The sequence below is a fragment of the Dama dama genome, chromosome 4 (assembly GCF_033118175.1).
Source record: "Dama dama isolate Ldn47 chromosome 4, ASM3311817v1, whole genome shotgun sequence".
NCBI classification, from domain to species: domain Eukaryota; kingdom Metazoa; phylum Chordata; class Mammalia; order Artiodactyla; family Cervidae; genus Dama; species Dama dama.
In genome coordinates this window covers 31499449-31516179 of record NC_083684.1, presented here as the reverse complement: position 1 = coordinate 31516179, position 16731 = coordinate 31499449, and the positions used below count along the sequence as shown (strand labels likewise).

The 16731-nt window shown below is 50.0% G+C and overlaps 1 protein-coding gene across 1 annotated transcript in view; it reads left to right on the top strand.

The window, feature by feature from the left end:
* Positions 1–16158, top strand: part of CNGB1 (cyclic nucleotide gated channel subunit beta 1) — a 74752-nt gene extending 58594 nt beyond the window's left edge. Inside the window, exons 28-34 of the mRNA XM_061134652.1 lie at positions 1004–1101; positions 1196–1279; positions 4244–4362; positions 4934–5080; positions 12200–12416; positions 15538–15699; positions 15925–16158. Coding sequence (XP_060990635.1) covers positions 1004–1101; positions 1196–1279; positions 4244–4362; positions 4934–5080; positions 12200–12416; positions 15538–15699; positions 15925–16158 — 1061 coding nt within the window. The remainder of the gene's footprint in view (positions 1–1003; positions 1102–1195; positions 1280–4243; positions 4363–4933; positions 5081–12199; positions 12417–15537; positions 15700–15924) is intronic.
* Positions 16159–16731: the final 573 nt, after the last annotated feature.

Sequence of the window (16731 nt, the reverse complement as noted above, 5' to 3'; positions counted from 1 at the left end):
CTGGTCTCAAAGAAGCCACACTTGAGGCCCACAGTCTCCTGAGCTGGGGTTGTTGGCAAGTCTGTGGACAATGCACTTAACCATAGCTTCCAAGGCATGTTCACTTCCACTGCCTCATTCCATCCCAGTAACAGCCTTGTGACTTCAATATCATTGGCCCTTTTCACAGGGGCACATGTTAAGGACCAGAGAGGACTCTGACCTGCCCAGGGTTGCACAGACCCAGCACTGGAACCCTAAGCCAATGTACAGTGGGCAGAGCATGGGACTGGGGTCCCGGGTGCATCTCTGTCTCCAGTTACCAACCTTTACTCTGTGCCAGGCTCTGCACTGTGTACCATGGACGCCATGGTGGACAGACATACTGCTCTCACAGGATAGGTTCTGAAGTCACCGGGCCTGGGTGGGGCCCTGATTCCATCCCCTAGGCTGCATGGCTGTGGGCAAGTCACTGCCCTCCTGAGTTGTCCTTCCTTTGTCTGTGAGGTGGGTTTTAGTAGTGGGCACCTCTTGGGCTGCTGGGAGAAGTTAATGAAATCATCCTGGTAAAGCACTCTGTAAAACAGTGCTTGGCACATAGTACATCCTCCACGTACTTTAGTTCTTGCAAATGCCATTCTTATAATGTAAGTGGAGAAGACAGACCATCAGCCAACAACTGCAATAAAGGGTGTGATACGTGCTATGGGACAAGGACTGATAACATAATAGATGGGTGGGAGGATGTCAAGGGAAGACTTCCTGGAGGAGGTGACGTGAGTGCTGGGTTCTGAAGCATTAGTAGGGATTAGCCAGGAAAGCAGAGGGGGTTGTTCCCAGCAGAGGGAACAGCATGGGCAAAGGCCTGGAGGCAGAGAGCATACCCTCCCAATCTGGAGTGATTCCGAGTGCTAGAGGAATGGCACATCCAGGGGCCCAGCCAGAGCAGTGTGGACCCGGCGCTGTGTGTGTGTGAAGGAGGGGCCTGGCTGTGCCTCTGACCCTTGCAGGGTCTCATTCGCAGATGAATCAGAACTGATGGTGCAGCTTCCGGACAAGATGCGGCTGGACCTCGCCATTGACGTGAACTATGACATCGTCAGCAAAGTGGCACTCTTCCAGGTACAGCCTGCCCAGTGCCCCACCCTCAGGACTCTGGAAGGCCCCAAGCCCACGCCTTCCTCTAAATGGCTCCTTCCCCTCCTCTTGGGGCCAGGGCTGTGACCGGCAGATGATCTTTGACATGCTGAAGAGGCTGCGCTCTGTCGTCTACCTGCCCAATGACTACGTGTGCAAGAAGGTGAGTGGCTGGGGTGGCCGCAAGGCAGTCTGGGATTCACAGCCCCTGCCCATCGGAGCTGGGCTGGAGGGGGCCCCTGGGAAGGTGGTGAGGTTTGCAGGCGTGGGAAGAGTGGAATTGCTGGGAGGGGAGGCAGGTGGCAAGCTGACCCCAGGGCTCCCGGCTTGTTTGGCAGAAGGAGCTCCGGGCACAAGCTCAGATGTGTCTCAACCTGGCTCCCTCCTCATGGGACCATGGGGACCAGGATGAGGAACCCCACTTTACAGAAGAGGAAAGTGAGGAGCCAAAAGAGGGTCAGGTCTTGACTGTGTACATGGAACTGCTTCCAGGGTCTTGGTCTTCATGTCAGGAAAATGGGGCTGGATAAGGGGAGGGATAGGTCAGAGGTTGCAAACTGACGGTCCTTGCCAAGGAGCCAGCCCACAATGTTTCATGGATTGTTTCCTCCCCACACACCCAGTTTAATCTAAAAATGAAGCTTTGAATTAGTCTCCAACCTGTAAAAAATGGGAAGGTTTCTGGAATTCCCTGGTGGTCCAGTGGTTAGCATGCGATATTTCCACTGCCACGACCCAGGTTCAATCCTTGGTTAGGGAACTAGGATCCTGTCAGCTATGCAGTACAGCGAAAAAAAAAAAAAAAAAAAAGGAAGGTTTCACATAAAAATCCAGATTTCTGGCTGAAAACAGAAAACTGGCCAGCACTGAGCCCCACTTTCCCAAATAGCAAGAGTCCTCTGGAGTGGAGAAGGGAATGGCTCTGAAGAGATGCCCCATGCCCCACCACTCCCGACTGCCTTACCGGCTCGCTTCTCTCCTTTCCATCACCCACCTGATCCTGGGGAGCATATGGATTTGCATCCCAGGGCCAGACAGTCTCTAAGACCCCTTCTGCTCCCGTTTTTTGGGATTTAAGGTGAGACTGAGGTCACTTGGTGACTGAGTGGTCAGAGTGGGGGAGCAGGGACCAGATTTCAGAGCTGTTAATAAGGCTTAGTGTGTGAACGGGCGTGGAAATCCTGCCCAAGAACCCCCTGTAAGGCTCAGAAACCCCCAGCCCCAGAAGGGCCCCGACTCCAAGTTGTAGGCTGCACAACAGCGTACAGTTGGAAGCAAAGAGCTGAAGGAAGAGGGACAAGGATGCGGTCAATGGCTGAGAATTCAAAGCTGCAGCCTTCGCGGCCAGGAGAGGTTCGGGAGCAATAGTGATTTGTCTGACACTGGGGTCACTTCCTCGCTGTGCAGCCTTGGGGAAGTGGCTTGCCCTCTCTGAATCTGACTCTTTTCATAGGTAAAGTAGGGATATTAATAGTATCTCCCTCATGGGATGGTTGTGAGAATTAAAACATATGAGCATATGGAGTCTGGCACCATGGCCGGCAGAGTTGGTGCCATTGTTGTAGCTAGTATACTCGTGGGTAATGTAGACTTGACTTTGGATGAGAAAGAGTGAATCAGATTGTTGGGGAGTTTGCTGCGGAAGCTGAACACTTGGTGAACATGTGTGAATGGTGCCCTCTGCTGACAGGTTTTGTTCTGTGACAATCTCACTGAGACACACCCCCTAGGCCACCCCTGGGCTGCTTAGTGAGATGAGGGTGAGTGCTTTGGACACCTCACATTTCAGTCCCTTGTCAAATTGGACTCTGAAACAGGGGAAGGAAACTTTTTTGTTGTTGTTGTTGTTAAGAAGGCCATGCATGTGTGAGATGCCCAAGAAACATTTGTCAAATGAATCAAAAGCAAAAGCCCCTTACCTGTCCTTGGTCTGTCTCTCCTTAAACACGCCAGGTATGACCAATAGGTAGCTGGCCAGGGTGCCGGCCTGTGAGGGCATGAGGATTAGAAGGTACTTGGCAGACTGGCTATTTCTGATTGTAGTCTGAAGCAAGTCATTCATTCATTCCTTTGGTTTAATTTGGGAGTAAGACCAAATTGTATCAGTCTGCTAGGGCTGCCATAACAAAGTACCACAAACACAGTGGCTTAAACGACAAAAACGCATTGACTCACAATTCTGGAGGCCAGAAGTCCAAGGTCCAAGTGTCAGTGGGGTAGGTGCCTCCTGAGAACAGTGAGCGAAGGATCTGCTCCAGGCTTCTCTCCTCGACTTGTACCTGACTGTCTCCTCCCTGTGTCTCTTCACACCACCTTCCCTGTAAGCCTGACTTTGTACCCAAAGGCCCCTTTATAAGGACACCAGTCCTATTGGGTTAGGGGCTCCCCCAGCTCCAGCATGACCTCATCTTCACTTAATTCTTTACATCTCTGATGATCCTTTTTCCAGATAAGGTCACATTCTGAGGAGCTGGGTGCTAGGACTTCAACATATGAATTTGCAGGGGCACTTAGTTCAACTCATAACAACCGTGAGCTCTGGAACCAGACGGCCTGGGTTCAAATCCCGGCTCTGCCTTGCTGAACTTTGTGACCTTGGGCAGAGTTCCTACCGCAGAGGGCTGTTGAGGACTCAGTGGTCCCAGCCACATAAAGCACTTAGAGCTGCACCTGGCACAGAGAAGTGATAGATAAGTGCTGGCCATTCTCATTCATGCTGTCATTCCCCTGTCGGTTAGCAAATGCCTCCCAAGCACCTGATAGGATGTGGGGGAGTCACAGGTATCAGCTGATTGTGTGAACCGTGTGGGCTTTTCCATGCCTCGGGGCCCTCATGGTATGCACAGTTGGGAATCTGCCAAATACTCCTACACCTGGGCCTCCTTATCTAGCACTTTCCATCATACCGCTAAGTCCCTACCATAATCCTGCCAGTTAGACAGGGTGGTGGGGGTGGTCACTCTCCCCAGTCCACAGATGGAGAGACTGAGGCCCCCGAGGGGAACCACATGCCAAGCCAGCGGAAGGGCTGGTCCCCCATGCTGTGCCACCAGCATCCGGTCCCAGCCCCGCTGCTTCTGTGGTTGCCTTTGGTGATGACAGGGGGACCGCCCCTTCTCTGTTTCAGGGGGAGATAGGCCGGGAAATGTACATCATCCAGGCGGGGCAGGTGCAGGTCTTGGGTGGCCCGGATGGGAAATCCGTGCTGGTGACGCTGAAGGCTGGATCTGTGTTCGGAGAAATAAGGTCAGAGCGGGGTGAGATGAGGGGACCCGGGCAAAGGCTGGGGAAGGGGGTGTGACCCGTGGCCGGGGACCACATCCTCAAGGGCCCTCTGGTGGGTTTGAGGAAACCACGGTGCGGGCTGTACCGGCACTTGCTGACATGTGAGAGAGGTGGGACTGATACCGACCGAGGTGTGGAAATTGATGTGAGGTCAGAGAAGAAATTCAGGCAAGGCTTTGTTGGGGCCCTGGTCACACAGGAGGGAGAAAGAACGAGCAAAAGTTTCCCTTGCTCACTTGTTCCCTAAGGTGGGGTGAGGGGGGTGAGCTGGTTTCTTATATGGGCTCAAGGTAGGGGTGTGTTCAGGGGTTGGGCCAGAGGGGTGGCTAGGGTGTCAAGGAGGAGACGTTTGTCCAGGTGCAAGCGTTGCAGCCCTGCAGTAAAGGGCCCCAGGTCCCAGCCTGTCTCAGGCCCAGCTCTCACCCACCTGAGGCCATCATGGTGCTCCCCAGGCAGGGGTGAAAATGAAGGTGCTGATGTGATCAAAACCACAGCCTTGAAGGGCCTCACCTCCCTCTCGTCTCTGCCCCAGCTTGCTGGCTGTTGGGGGCGGGAACCGGCGCACAGCTAACGTGGTGGCCCATGGGTTTACCAACCTCTTCATTCTGGATAAGAAGGACCTGAATGAAATTCTTGTGCATTATCCTGAGTCTCAGAAGTTGCTCCGCAAGAAGGCCAGGTACATTTTTTTTTTAATTAAAAAAAATCCATATAGACTTTAATGTGCATTTTTCTTAAGGACTCAGACTTTCTTTTACATAACCGTAGTACCTTCCTAAAAACTAGGAAATTGGAGATTGAAACAATACTGTTATCTCACCTCTAATCCATAGTCTAATTTTGCTAATTGTTCCAAGAGGGTCTTTTATAGCTTTTCTTTTCTTCTTTTCTATTCCTGGATCTCCTTTGCATGACGTTGCCATGTTAGTCTCCTTTGATCTGGGACCAGAGTCCCAGATCTTTAATGATCTTTAAGATCTTTATTGCTTAACATCTCTGAAGAGGACAGGCCAGTTATTTTGCAGAATAGCCCTCCATTAAGTTTTTTTGAAAAGATATATTTATTTATTTCTGGCTGTGCTGGGTCTTCATTGCTACCCACATGCTTTCTCTAGTTGTGGCCAGCAGGGGCTTCTCTCTAGGTGCAGTGCTCAGGCTTCTCGTTGTAGTGGCTTCTCTTGTTGTAGAACGTGAGCTAGAGTGCTGGCTCAGTAGTTGTGGCACACAGGCTTAGTTGCTCAATGGCATGTGGACCAGGGATTGAACCCATATCCCCTGCACTGGCAGGCAGACTCTTTACCACTGAGCCGCTAGGGAAGTCCCCTCCATTTAAGTTTACGTGATGTTAATATTTTCTCATCATTATCTTCAGGTTCTGCGTTTGAGGCAGAAATTGCTGAGAAGTGATGTTGTGTCCTTCTCAGTACAGCATATCGAGAGGCACACGGTGCTGCTTCCTCACTATACTGATGATTTTTACTCTGATCACTGGTTAAATAATTAGTAAGTAATGAGTAAGAAGTCAAGACGATTTAGATTTCCTGTTCCTCATCTTGCTTTCACTCACTACTTTCAGCCTCCAATGAAGGTTCCTTGCAATGACTGCCATGATGGTTGCAAATGGTGATTTTCTATCTCCATCATGCCTGCTACATTTATTAACTAGTGTCCTACTATATGGAAGAGCTTTCTTTTCTTTCCCATTTGTTTATTCATTTATCTATTTATAGAGATACAGATTTGCTTTATTCCATGAATACCCTGTTACAATCATGGTTTTGATGCTCCAGTTCCAGACTGGCCACTGGACACCTCTGCAGGCTGGGTGTAGTGAACTTCTGTTACGTCCCTGTTATATTTTAGCACTTTTTTGCTTACAGGCATAATAAGTTGCCTTAGATTCATCTTATACTTTCCATGCTGCATCCCTGGAAATAGTCATTTCTCCAAGGAGGCTTGATTCCTTTTAGAAGGGAATGGTTTTCAGAAACTAAGGTCTGAATACTCCCTGGTAGCTCAGCTGGTAAAGAGTCTGCCTGCAATGCAGGAGACCCTGGTTCAATTCCTGGGTCGGGAAGATCCCCTGGAGAAGGGATAGGCTACCCACTCCAGTATTCTTGGGCTTCCCTCGTGGCTCAGCTGGTATAGAATCTGTCTGCAATGCTGGAGACCTGGGTGTGATCCCTGGGTTGGGAAGATGCCCTGGAGAAGGGAACAGCTACCCACGCCAGTATTCTGGCCTGGAGAATTCCATGGACTGTATAGTCCATGGGGTCACAAAGAGTCAGACATGACTGAGTGACTTTCACTCACTCACTCACTCATTGCTACTGGGTTGCTACTAGGCCTTCACAGTGGATAGAGCTGGGAAATATACCCACATGTGCAGCTGGAAAAGGTACCCACATGTACATTTGTGTGTATAAATGCAAATATATACATATATGTGCATCATATACATAAACATCAACATCTATTTTTTTTGTCTGTGTCTATCTATGTCTCTATTTCCATCTAACAATTTCAATCCAGTATCACAGAGTTCATTCTAATCTCCTTTTCCAGATTTGTAAATTTCTTTCTCAACACTGAGAAATTTGAGTCCCTTTATCCTCATTACATTTACTCATTTGTTCTGTCCTACAGTATAATGTAGTACCAGAATTCCTATCCCACACTATTGGAAAGAAGAAAGCCTTAAGTAGAGAGTAGTTCCTTCTGTCTTTAGCCTGAGTACCTATGATATACATGTTGTATTCAGTTGTTTGGATTGATTCTGTTTTCTTGCCTTTACTGTGGTTGTTCTGTTCATTTGAAGTATAGCTAGGTTCACATGTTTCATTTTTCATTCCATTTTAGTGTTTCCCCACTTTTTTTTTTTATTTTATGTGTTTGGAATATGTAGAACATTAACATGGCAGAAGTCTACAAAACAGTGCACTCAGAGTCCCAAATACCCCCACTTGTTGCCACGCACCCTCTATAGGAGCCTAATCTCATTAGTCTCTGCTTTTTAATTCCTGTGTTTCTTTTTGCAAAAATAGGAAGATTCATGACCATTTTGTTATTTCCCTTTCTGTCTTACACAAAGGGTAGCATACTGTAGATTTTCTTTTCCACTTGACTTTTTCCATGTGACAATAAATCCCAGAAAACATTCTCTATGAGTCTACAACAGCTTCCTCGTTCCTTTTGACAACTGCAAAACATTCCTATGAATGGGCATGTAGGCTAGTTCCAATATTTTGCAGTTATAGATAGTACTGCAGTGAATAAGCTCATGCATCTGTACTTTGTATTGTTGGGGGACTGGTAGTTTTGTTTTTTTTTTATTTTTATTTTTGGCTGTGCTGTGCAGCTTGTGGGATCTTAGTTTCCCAGCCAGGGACTGAACCCTGCCCCTGGCAGTGAAAGCCTGGCATCCTAACCACAGGACTGCTAGGGAATCCCCTGGAATAGGTAAGAAAAGCAGTTGCTTTGCTTTCAAACCCATAAGATCAGGTTTTAAATTGAGCAACGGATGCAGCTTGATGTGGTAGAAAAGCAGACTTGGGAGAGCGATGGGATTCAAAGGCTGTCTGTGAGCAGTACTGGCTGCGTGACCTCAGAAAAGCTACTTTTCTTTCTGATCTCAGTTTCTCCACTGGAAAACAAGGGTGATCCCTTTGTTGTGGAGCCAATTAAATAAAAACAGTGTGTGTGAATGTCTCCAGCAGGGGGCCCAGCACACAAGGGAGCTCAATATATGTTAATAATAATGATGGTTCCTCTTTATCCATTAAATTCTCTCTGTAATTTTCCGTGGGATAATATCTTTTTAACCCACCTATCTGGCATTTCCTCCCATACCTTTTAACATATATTCATATTTTCCATTTCAGTCACCATGAATAAACTACACCGAGAATGATCATGATCGAGGGAAAAAACTCACCAGTATCCATTCATACAGCACAATAATTTGTTGAGCTGATATGTTGAGGCCCTGGGGACACAGCAGAGACCAAACAAAGCTTACGTTCTAGCCGGGGAGACCAGCAGTGGAGAAATGAGTGACTGTGTGATATGTCAGCTGGAGATAAAGGCCATAAGGAAATATAAAGCCTCCTGAGGAGACAGAGGTGATGGAGGGAGCTATGTGCGATAAGTTGGTCAGGAAGAGTCATTCTAAGGACATGGCACCTCAGCGGAGACCAGCCCAGAGTGAAGGAGTGAGCTGCCTGTAGGGAAAAGCATGCCAAGCAGAGGGAACAGCATGTGTGAAGGTTCAGAGGAGGCACAGACTTGGTGTTTCACATAGACCAACAACAAAATGAGCATAGGCTGTTATGGGATGGGAGGAGTGGAAGGGGTGAGATTGGGTAGGGCCTTATAGGGGAAGTCTCATATATAGCTTTAGTTTTGAGTCTGAGGGAGGGGAGCTATGCAGGGTTTTACACTGCAGAGTAACTTGCTGTGACTTAAGTTTTTAATAAAATCCCTTTGGCAGCTCCCAGATGAATGGAAGCAGTGTCAACCTTAGAGCATAATACAGACAAGGTGCTGGGGTCTCCTGGGGAAGGAAGCTGCCCCGTAAGTCATCTTACCTGGCTGCTCACAGAGCAGCCACTGGGCCCTTCCAATGACTGGTTACCTGAGCTTCCGCCAAAGAAAGAGGAAATAAAAATAAAGTCAATTAACATATAAGTAGCATATTCAAATTTTGCCAAGTCTGCCTGCTTCACCCTACTCTCCTGAGGGAGAGTCAACCCTCATTATTCATGGATTCTGTATTTTCAACTCACCTACTCACTAAAATTTATTCATAACCCCCAAATCAATACTCAAAGGCTTATAGGGACATTCGCAGATACGTGCCCAGTGGCAAAAATTTGAGTCCATTGGAAGTGCACTTTCCAGCTAAATTGAAGAAGGTGACACTCTGCCTTCTTATTTCAGCTCAGATTGGAAACAAGTGTCTCTCTGTGGTTCACTTTGTACCACATTTTTCACATTTTTGTGAATTTTGTTCGTGGTTCACTATTAAAATGGCCCCAGGTGCAGTGCTAAAGTGAGGCCTCGTGTTTCCACGTATAGGCCTGAGTCACAGAGCCACACGTTCATTGTAAATGAATCAACAATATTAAATAAGATGTCTTTAAAACAGACACCACACACACACACACAAGACAAGGTTAGAAAATGATCAGTTGATGAAAATGTTGTGTTGAGAGGCTCACAGTAACCAAATCCTGTATTTTCCTGAAAAGCCATTGCTCAGTAGTCACTAATTCCGTGTCTGCAGACGCTTGACAGAGTTTAACCACCGCAGATAATGAGAACTGACTTTAAGTCTGAGAACGGGCCCCAGGTCCCCCTCCCCTTCCCTTCCTGCCCCCCTGCAAGAGGAGCATGGCTCAGAAAAGCCATATTAGAGCTGTTACCCCATCCCTCCACCTGGCTTAGGTGTGGGTTTGGGGCTCCCACAGAGGCCTCACTCCTGGGTGTGCCTGCAGTGTGCTGGCCAGAGGCAACCAGAGGAAGGAGGAGGAAGGCCACCTCCAGAGGGGGCAGTGACACGGCTCTTCAGAGGCTGCTTCTCTGGACAGGCAAGCTTCAGGAGAGAGGCGGGGGGTCACAGATGAGCTCTGCCCACCCAAGGAGAGACGGGGCTGAGAACCACAGGGCCTGGGGGTGTCTGAGTTGGTGAGAGCCCCGCTTGGGATTCTGTCCAAGCTGCCCACTTTACAGATGGGGGACCCAAGGCCCCAAAGATGTGAGATGCTCCGTTCTCTGACCTGGCCACTCCAAGAAACGAGGCAAAAAGGTCTCATCCATGCCGCTCTCTCCAGGGGTGAATTATACAGTAATTATAGTGAAACGCGTGTCAGCTGAAAATGAGGATAAATTTCCTTAATCTGGAAATGTCCCAGAAGTCAGCTCAGTGTTTCAAAACAGAGACAGCCATCAGCAATCAGCAAAGTCCCATAGCTGCTGCCTCCGTGTCATTTGAGCACCACGCTGAGCCTTCCCACGGACGGCCGTGCTGTGAATTATGGACTCAGATAACACCGGTGACAGCGCCAGGCCTGGAAGAGGTCCCTCGTGATTATTGTGTTTGTGGCCTCCCGGGGGAGCCCCAGCTAGACAATGCAAGTCTTGGGCAATTAATATCAATATGCACAATTTAAATCCATTGCGTCTGATTAGATAAGCAGCTAGTAATGGCCTCATTTTTAAACAAGTTTTGCTGGGACCCTGATGAATGAATTTGCCAATTAGTTGCCGAGGCCGGCTAGATTACAGGCGAAACTCGTTTGTTCTTGAGCCAAACCACTCACCACGTGTCAGTAGCGTGAACAGTTCCTTAGAAAAGGCCAGGGCTCTCTCTGATGGAACATTCTCTCCTTATTTAGAGAAGCAGAGTGGTATATTGCATTGAGATCTGGGTTGTAGCTCTGTCTCTGCCACCTCTTGCAACCTTGGGCATGTCACTCATTTCATACTGAGCCTCAGTTTCCCCAGCTCTTTTAGGTACAATAATCCCTCTGGCCAGCACACTGCAGGCACAGCCAGGAGCAAGGCCCCTGTGGGATCCCCAAACCCACACCTAACCCATGGAGTATTGTCACAGAGTATTGTCAGCATCCAAGAAAATAATAAACGTGATATTCCTTTGTAATCATTAAGACATGGGGTGCTGGGGTCAAAGGCATGGATTTGAATTCCAACTCTGCTACTTCCCGGCTGTGTGGCCTTGGGAAAATTACTCACCCTCTCTGGGCTTCCATATCCTCATTTGAAATGAGGGAGAATAATAGGACCTTCGTGCGAGGATTAGTACAAAGATTACTCTGATAAAGAACAGAGAGCAGATCAGTTATCTGTTGTGGCATAACAATGTTACCATAGATGGAGTGGCTTAAAATCACGCATATTTATTATCTCAGAGTTTCTAGGGGTCAGAAGTCTGGGGACAGCTTAGGTGCATCCAGTATAAGGCAGTCATCAAGATGTGGGCCCGAGCTGGGTCTTATCTCAAGTCTCAACTGGGGAAGGATCTTCCAAGGTCCCACAGTTGTTGATTGAATTCAGTTCCTCGTGGCTGTGGGGCTGGGGGCAGCTTCAGTCACTGGCCAGTGGCCACGCTCAGGTTTCGGTCTCCCCCAGCATGACTGCTTACTTCATCAAAGCCAGCAGGGGAAGGAGTCTTGCAGGACGGAGGCCGCAATCCTATGTGGCTTACATTCACAAAAACGACATTTGAGCTCCCTGGTTGTATTCCATTGATTGAAAGCAAGTCACATGTCCTACCACACTCAAAGGAAGGGGGTCACACAGAGGTGTAAACACCAGGAAAGGGGATCATGGGGATCACCAAAGAATGCCTGCCTGTAAAGGTCTGAGCACACAGCCTGACACATATAGACCCTCCGTGTGGATGATGGTCATGGTGATGATGATAAAATGACAATAAAGCCAAAGAAGAAGTAGCAAGAAGCTCAGGCTCTTTTTCCTCTGGGCATCCTATTTCCGATTCCATATATTAAAGTATCCTGCATCATTTCCTGTGTAACCTCAGAAAAGTCACTCAACCCCTCTGAGCCTCAGTAAGACCCCAATCATTATGACTGTTCTGATCATTCAGTGAGATGTGATGTCCCAAGCAGCACTGTGCTGGGCTCAGAAAAGGACCTCAAACTGTCAGCCAAACCAGCCTGCATCACACAACTCAGCTAAAGGGCTCTGCCCAAATGAGTGAGGCTTCGTTCTCTCCCAGAGCTTGCCGGTGATGTTAGCGGATGCTGCTTTCTTTCAGGCGAATGCTGAGAAATAACAACAAGCCCAAGGAGAAGAGTGTGCTTATTCTCCCTCCGCGGGCGGGCACCCCCAAGCTCTTCAATGCCGCCCTGGCTGCAGCAGGAAAGATGGGTGCCAAGGGAGGCAAAGGCGGCAAGCTTGCCCTCCTCAGGGCTCGACTCAAGGAGCTGGCCGCGCTGGAGGCGGCCGCCAGACAGCAGCAGTTGCTTGAACAGGTAATGCAGTTGGAGACCCAGCCACCTGGGCCATTTTAACCACGTGCTAGGGAAAAGGCCTCAGGACCCAGGCGTTCCATTGTAGGGACTATTTTTCCTTCTTTCTATCAGTCTGGATTCATTTGGTTGCAAGTGACAGAAATGCAACTGACAGTGCAAGCTCAAATTAGCTTGAGAAAACAGGGAATTTACTGGAGCAGGTCATTGAAAGGTTCAGGCAAGCCTGGATCTACAAGTTCAAATGATGCCAGTAGGATGAGATCTGCCATTCTGTCACCTCTGCTTCCCTGGCCGGTGGCTCCATTCCCAGGCAGGGCCCCAGGGGCTTAACATGACAGCCCCTAAGGTTACATCCTCCTGGCTGAGCAACTGCCACAGAAAGTACCTCTTTCCCAGTAGTCCCAACAAGAAATCCCAGGGTTCATAGTCATTGGACAGAATTGAGTCATATGTCAATTCCTGAGGTGTGGAGCACCAATGTGGTCTCTGGTGAGGACCAGCTCATGTGCCCACCCATGGACTCAGAGTGGGGAGGGGCTGGGGTGAGGAGTGTTCCTCCAAATGGAAGTTCGGGTGCTGCTGCAGAGGTAGGAGCAGTTGGGTGTGGGCAGGGAATGTCCCTCCCCAGACAACAGAGATGGTCTCATATCTAATGTTGTGTCTATGACAATTTAAAAGATTTGAAAGGAAAAACCAAGGCAACAGGCCTGGTGCCAACGGTCCCCACCCCCTAAGTCTAAAGGGAATTTTAAAATTAGTTCTGGGACTTTTTTCTGTGACTAATGCCAAGAATGCCAATTAGAATGATTGCACTAATTATGGTTGTTCATAACTGTCCTTTAGGAAGGCTGCTGGGAAAGGGGGTGGGGTGGGGTTAGGCAGAAGCTCAGTGGTGGGGATGGGGAGCAGACGGCAGTCTACATGACAGAATTCAAAGGAGCCTGGTGAACTCGTCTCAATCCAGGCTGGTGTCAGAGTCCAGGAGACCTGTTCAGAGGTCATTTGACAGCAGGAGTCAGGGAATGACACCCAAGTCACCTAGGGTTCCAAGACATTCTCCAGATACATCCACCAAACTCTACACCTAAAGCAACTAGAGAAGGAAGAAATGAAGAACCCCAGGGTTAGTAGAAGGAAAGAAATCTTAAAAATTAGGGCAGAAATAAATGCAAAAGAAACAAAAGAGACCATAGCAAAAATCAACAAAGCTGAAAGTTGGTTTTTTGAAAAGGTAAATAAAATTGACAAACCGTTAGCCAGACTCATCAACAAACAAAGGGAGAAGAACCACATCAACAAAATTAGAAATGAAAATGGAGAGATCACAACAGACAACTCTGAAATACAAAGGATCATAAGAGACTACTACCAGCAGCTCTATGCCAATAAAATGGACAACTTGGAAGAAATGGACAAATTCTCAGACTGAGGAGAGATGTGACTGTCTGGCTCACAAACTGTTAAGGGCAAGGTTGAGCTGGTTTTTAAACTTGGGCTCTTAGGTGCTGGCTGGTGTGTGGAGCTGAGTAAATGGGTGCTCTGATAGTGTTCTCAGCACAGTGAAAGGTTTTATCTGAAATGGATCAGCAATTTGTTGCTTCTAAGTGTTAGCTCTTCACCCAGGCAGCTTGAAGATGTGCATTCAATTTGCATGCAGGTGCTCATAAAAGGCAGTTTTAGAACTGGGCGGAGTGCAAGGAACTCTTAAACAGCAGCCTAAAGACACAGGTCCAAACCCTGGCTCTGTCACCCTGTGTCCTGGGGAAGCTCCTCCAGGACATCCTGGGACCCAGGTTACTCCTGGCTGTCCCATGGGGTGGCAGAGATGAAGCAGGATATCTTGGATACTTGTATAAAAGCATGTTCAACAAGGTGAAACATTTGATCAACCTTCCCATGATCCTTCTGGCTCCATTCACAGCAGGATGCTTCAAGAAGATCCCACGAGGGGCCCCACGAGGCATCCTGCCCTGGAAGTGTGTTGTCAGGGTTTGGGGGTGGTGAGGTGAAACAGGCATTCCAACACATGCAGAAACAGCAAGACGGGGAGCTGCAGGTCCCAGAACTGCCTTGCTATCCAGGAGCTTCTTGGGTAACCCCACCTTTACCCAGTTCCCTTCCTCCAGCACCCTCTGACTTGAGTACACTTCAGGGGCTCGCTAGTCTCCATAATAAGCACACTGACTGCTCTCATGTGAAACTCCCTAAGAACCACCGGGCCTTCTCCTCTGGGGGCTGTTCCCTCCCCAGCTTCCTCCCACTCCCAGATGGGGTCAGACAGCAGGAGGGGCCGTGGGTATCCACAAAGGCTTGGATTTTCACCCACTTCCCTAATTATACCCATAGGAACCTGGGTCCCTAGAACCCCGCAGGCTGGAGACTGGACATACCCACCAAGTCCACAAACGCAGGGGCTCAGTTCAGCCCAACGCCAGTGGCGCCCAGCCCATTCTTCCCTGGGGGTCTCAACCTGAGAGACCCTCTGAGAAATGGGCAGGCCACAACTGCTCCTGCTCTCAGCAGCCTTTACCTTATATTTATTTATCTCTTGCTCTCTCTCTCTCTTTTTTTTGACTGCACCCTCTGGTTTGTGGGATCTTAGTTCCCCGACCAGGAATTGAACTCAGCCCTGGCAAGGGAAGTCCAGAGTGCTGACCATTGGACCACCAGGAAATTCTCAGCCTTTACCTTTTTTGCTTAGAGTTTTTCTCATACTCCAGCGAACACACATCCAGGCTAGCTGGGCGGGGCAGGCCGGCTAAGCTTTGCAGAGGCCTTGGCTGTGGTCCCTCCTGGTCACAGCCTCTCTCTCCTCCCTCATTTCAGTGCGGGGCCCTGCCGTTGAACCTGCATTCTCTCTCCAGCTTCCAGCCCTACAGCTCCACAGACACCTAAAATATCCCAAAGACCTTCACCAAACCCTACCCAGACTTTGAATCCTTAAACTTCCCCACAATATATGTTTCTACCAAATAACCCTGACGCAGCACCGTCCAATGTTACAACTGTTAGATTTCACCTGCAGGGTGCCATCGTCCTCTCAGGGGTCCGAGGATGAGGAAAGTGTCCGAGACCCCTCCAAGACCCCTCTGCCTCACTAGTCACTCTTTCTGGATTCCAGGCCAAGAGCTCGGAAGATGCCGCCCTGAGACAGACGGGATCGGCCGCCCCAGAACAGCCCCCGGCTCCAGAGCCGCCGGCCCCAGAGGCCCCCGCCCCAGAGCCCCTGGCCCCAGAAGACCCTGCCCCAGAGCCCCTGGCCCCAGAGGCCCCCGCCCCAGAGGTCCGGGCCCCAGAGCCCCCGGCCCCAGAGCCCCCGGCCCCAGAGGCCCCCGCCCCAGAGGCCCCCGCCCCACAGCCGCCGGCCCCAGAGGCCCCCGCCCCACAGCCGCCGGCCCCAGAGCCCCCGGCCCCAGAGGGCCCCGCCCCAGAGCCCCCGGCCCCAGAGGCCCCCGCCCCAGAGGCCCCCGCCCCAGAGCCCCCGGCCCCAGAGGCCCCCGCCCCAGAGGTCCGGGCCCCGCGCTCTCCACCACCTGCCTCCCAGGAGAGGCCGGATGGAGACGAGGAGGCCGCGGCGCGGCCAGAGGAGCACTCGGTGCGAATCCACGTGAGCCCGGGCCCGGATCCCAGCGAACAGATCCCGTCGGTGGAGATTCCTGAGGAGCAGGAGAAGGAGAAAAAGGAGGAGGAGACAGAAGAAAAGGAAGACGGGGAGGAGGCGAGGAAGGAGAAGGAGGAATGAGCGGCAGTTAGTGCGCTACCCACGCCCCCAGCCCCCGCAGGTGCGCGCCCCCCACCACCCGGCGCCCCGCCTCGCGGCCCCGCCCCCCTGTCCCCCCTGCGCCCCGCACCCTCCGCTGCGAAAGGCCAAGACGCTTGTCCGCGGTAGTGGCCTCAAGCGCTCGGCTGGTGGTCCTGATCTGACATCAGTTTCTCCATCTCCCGGGGCTGGTCTTGAAATTAACAAACTTCATAGTGTCTGTGCCGGGTGAGTTCCCACCGTCACTAGAGAACCCTGCCTCCTCTGCACCTGTAATTATATTTAAGAACAAAATACTTTTCTGTAGGGCTTCAATACATGGGAAGCCCTGTTGGAGAAACAAAGTGTTGTTGAATGTTTGGATTTTCCCCTTAGGAATTTGTCTTCCCCTCATTTCAAGAACGGAAAACATTTCTGGCAGAAGTGGGAGACAGCTATGCTGTTCCTTTGACAAGCGGAGATTGCACGCGCAGATTGCACGCGCATCTGACGGTGGTCTGGTGCTGTCTCTGCTGGGCAGTCACATTAGGAACACCGTGCTCCTTAGGACAGTTA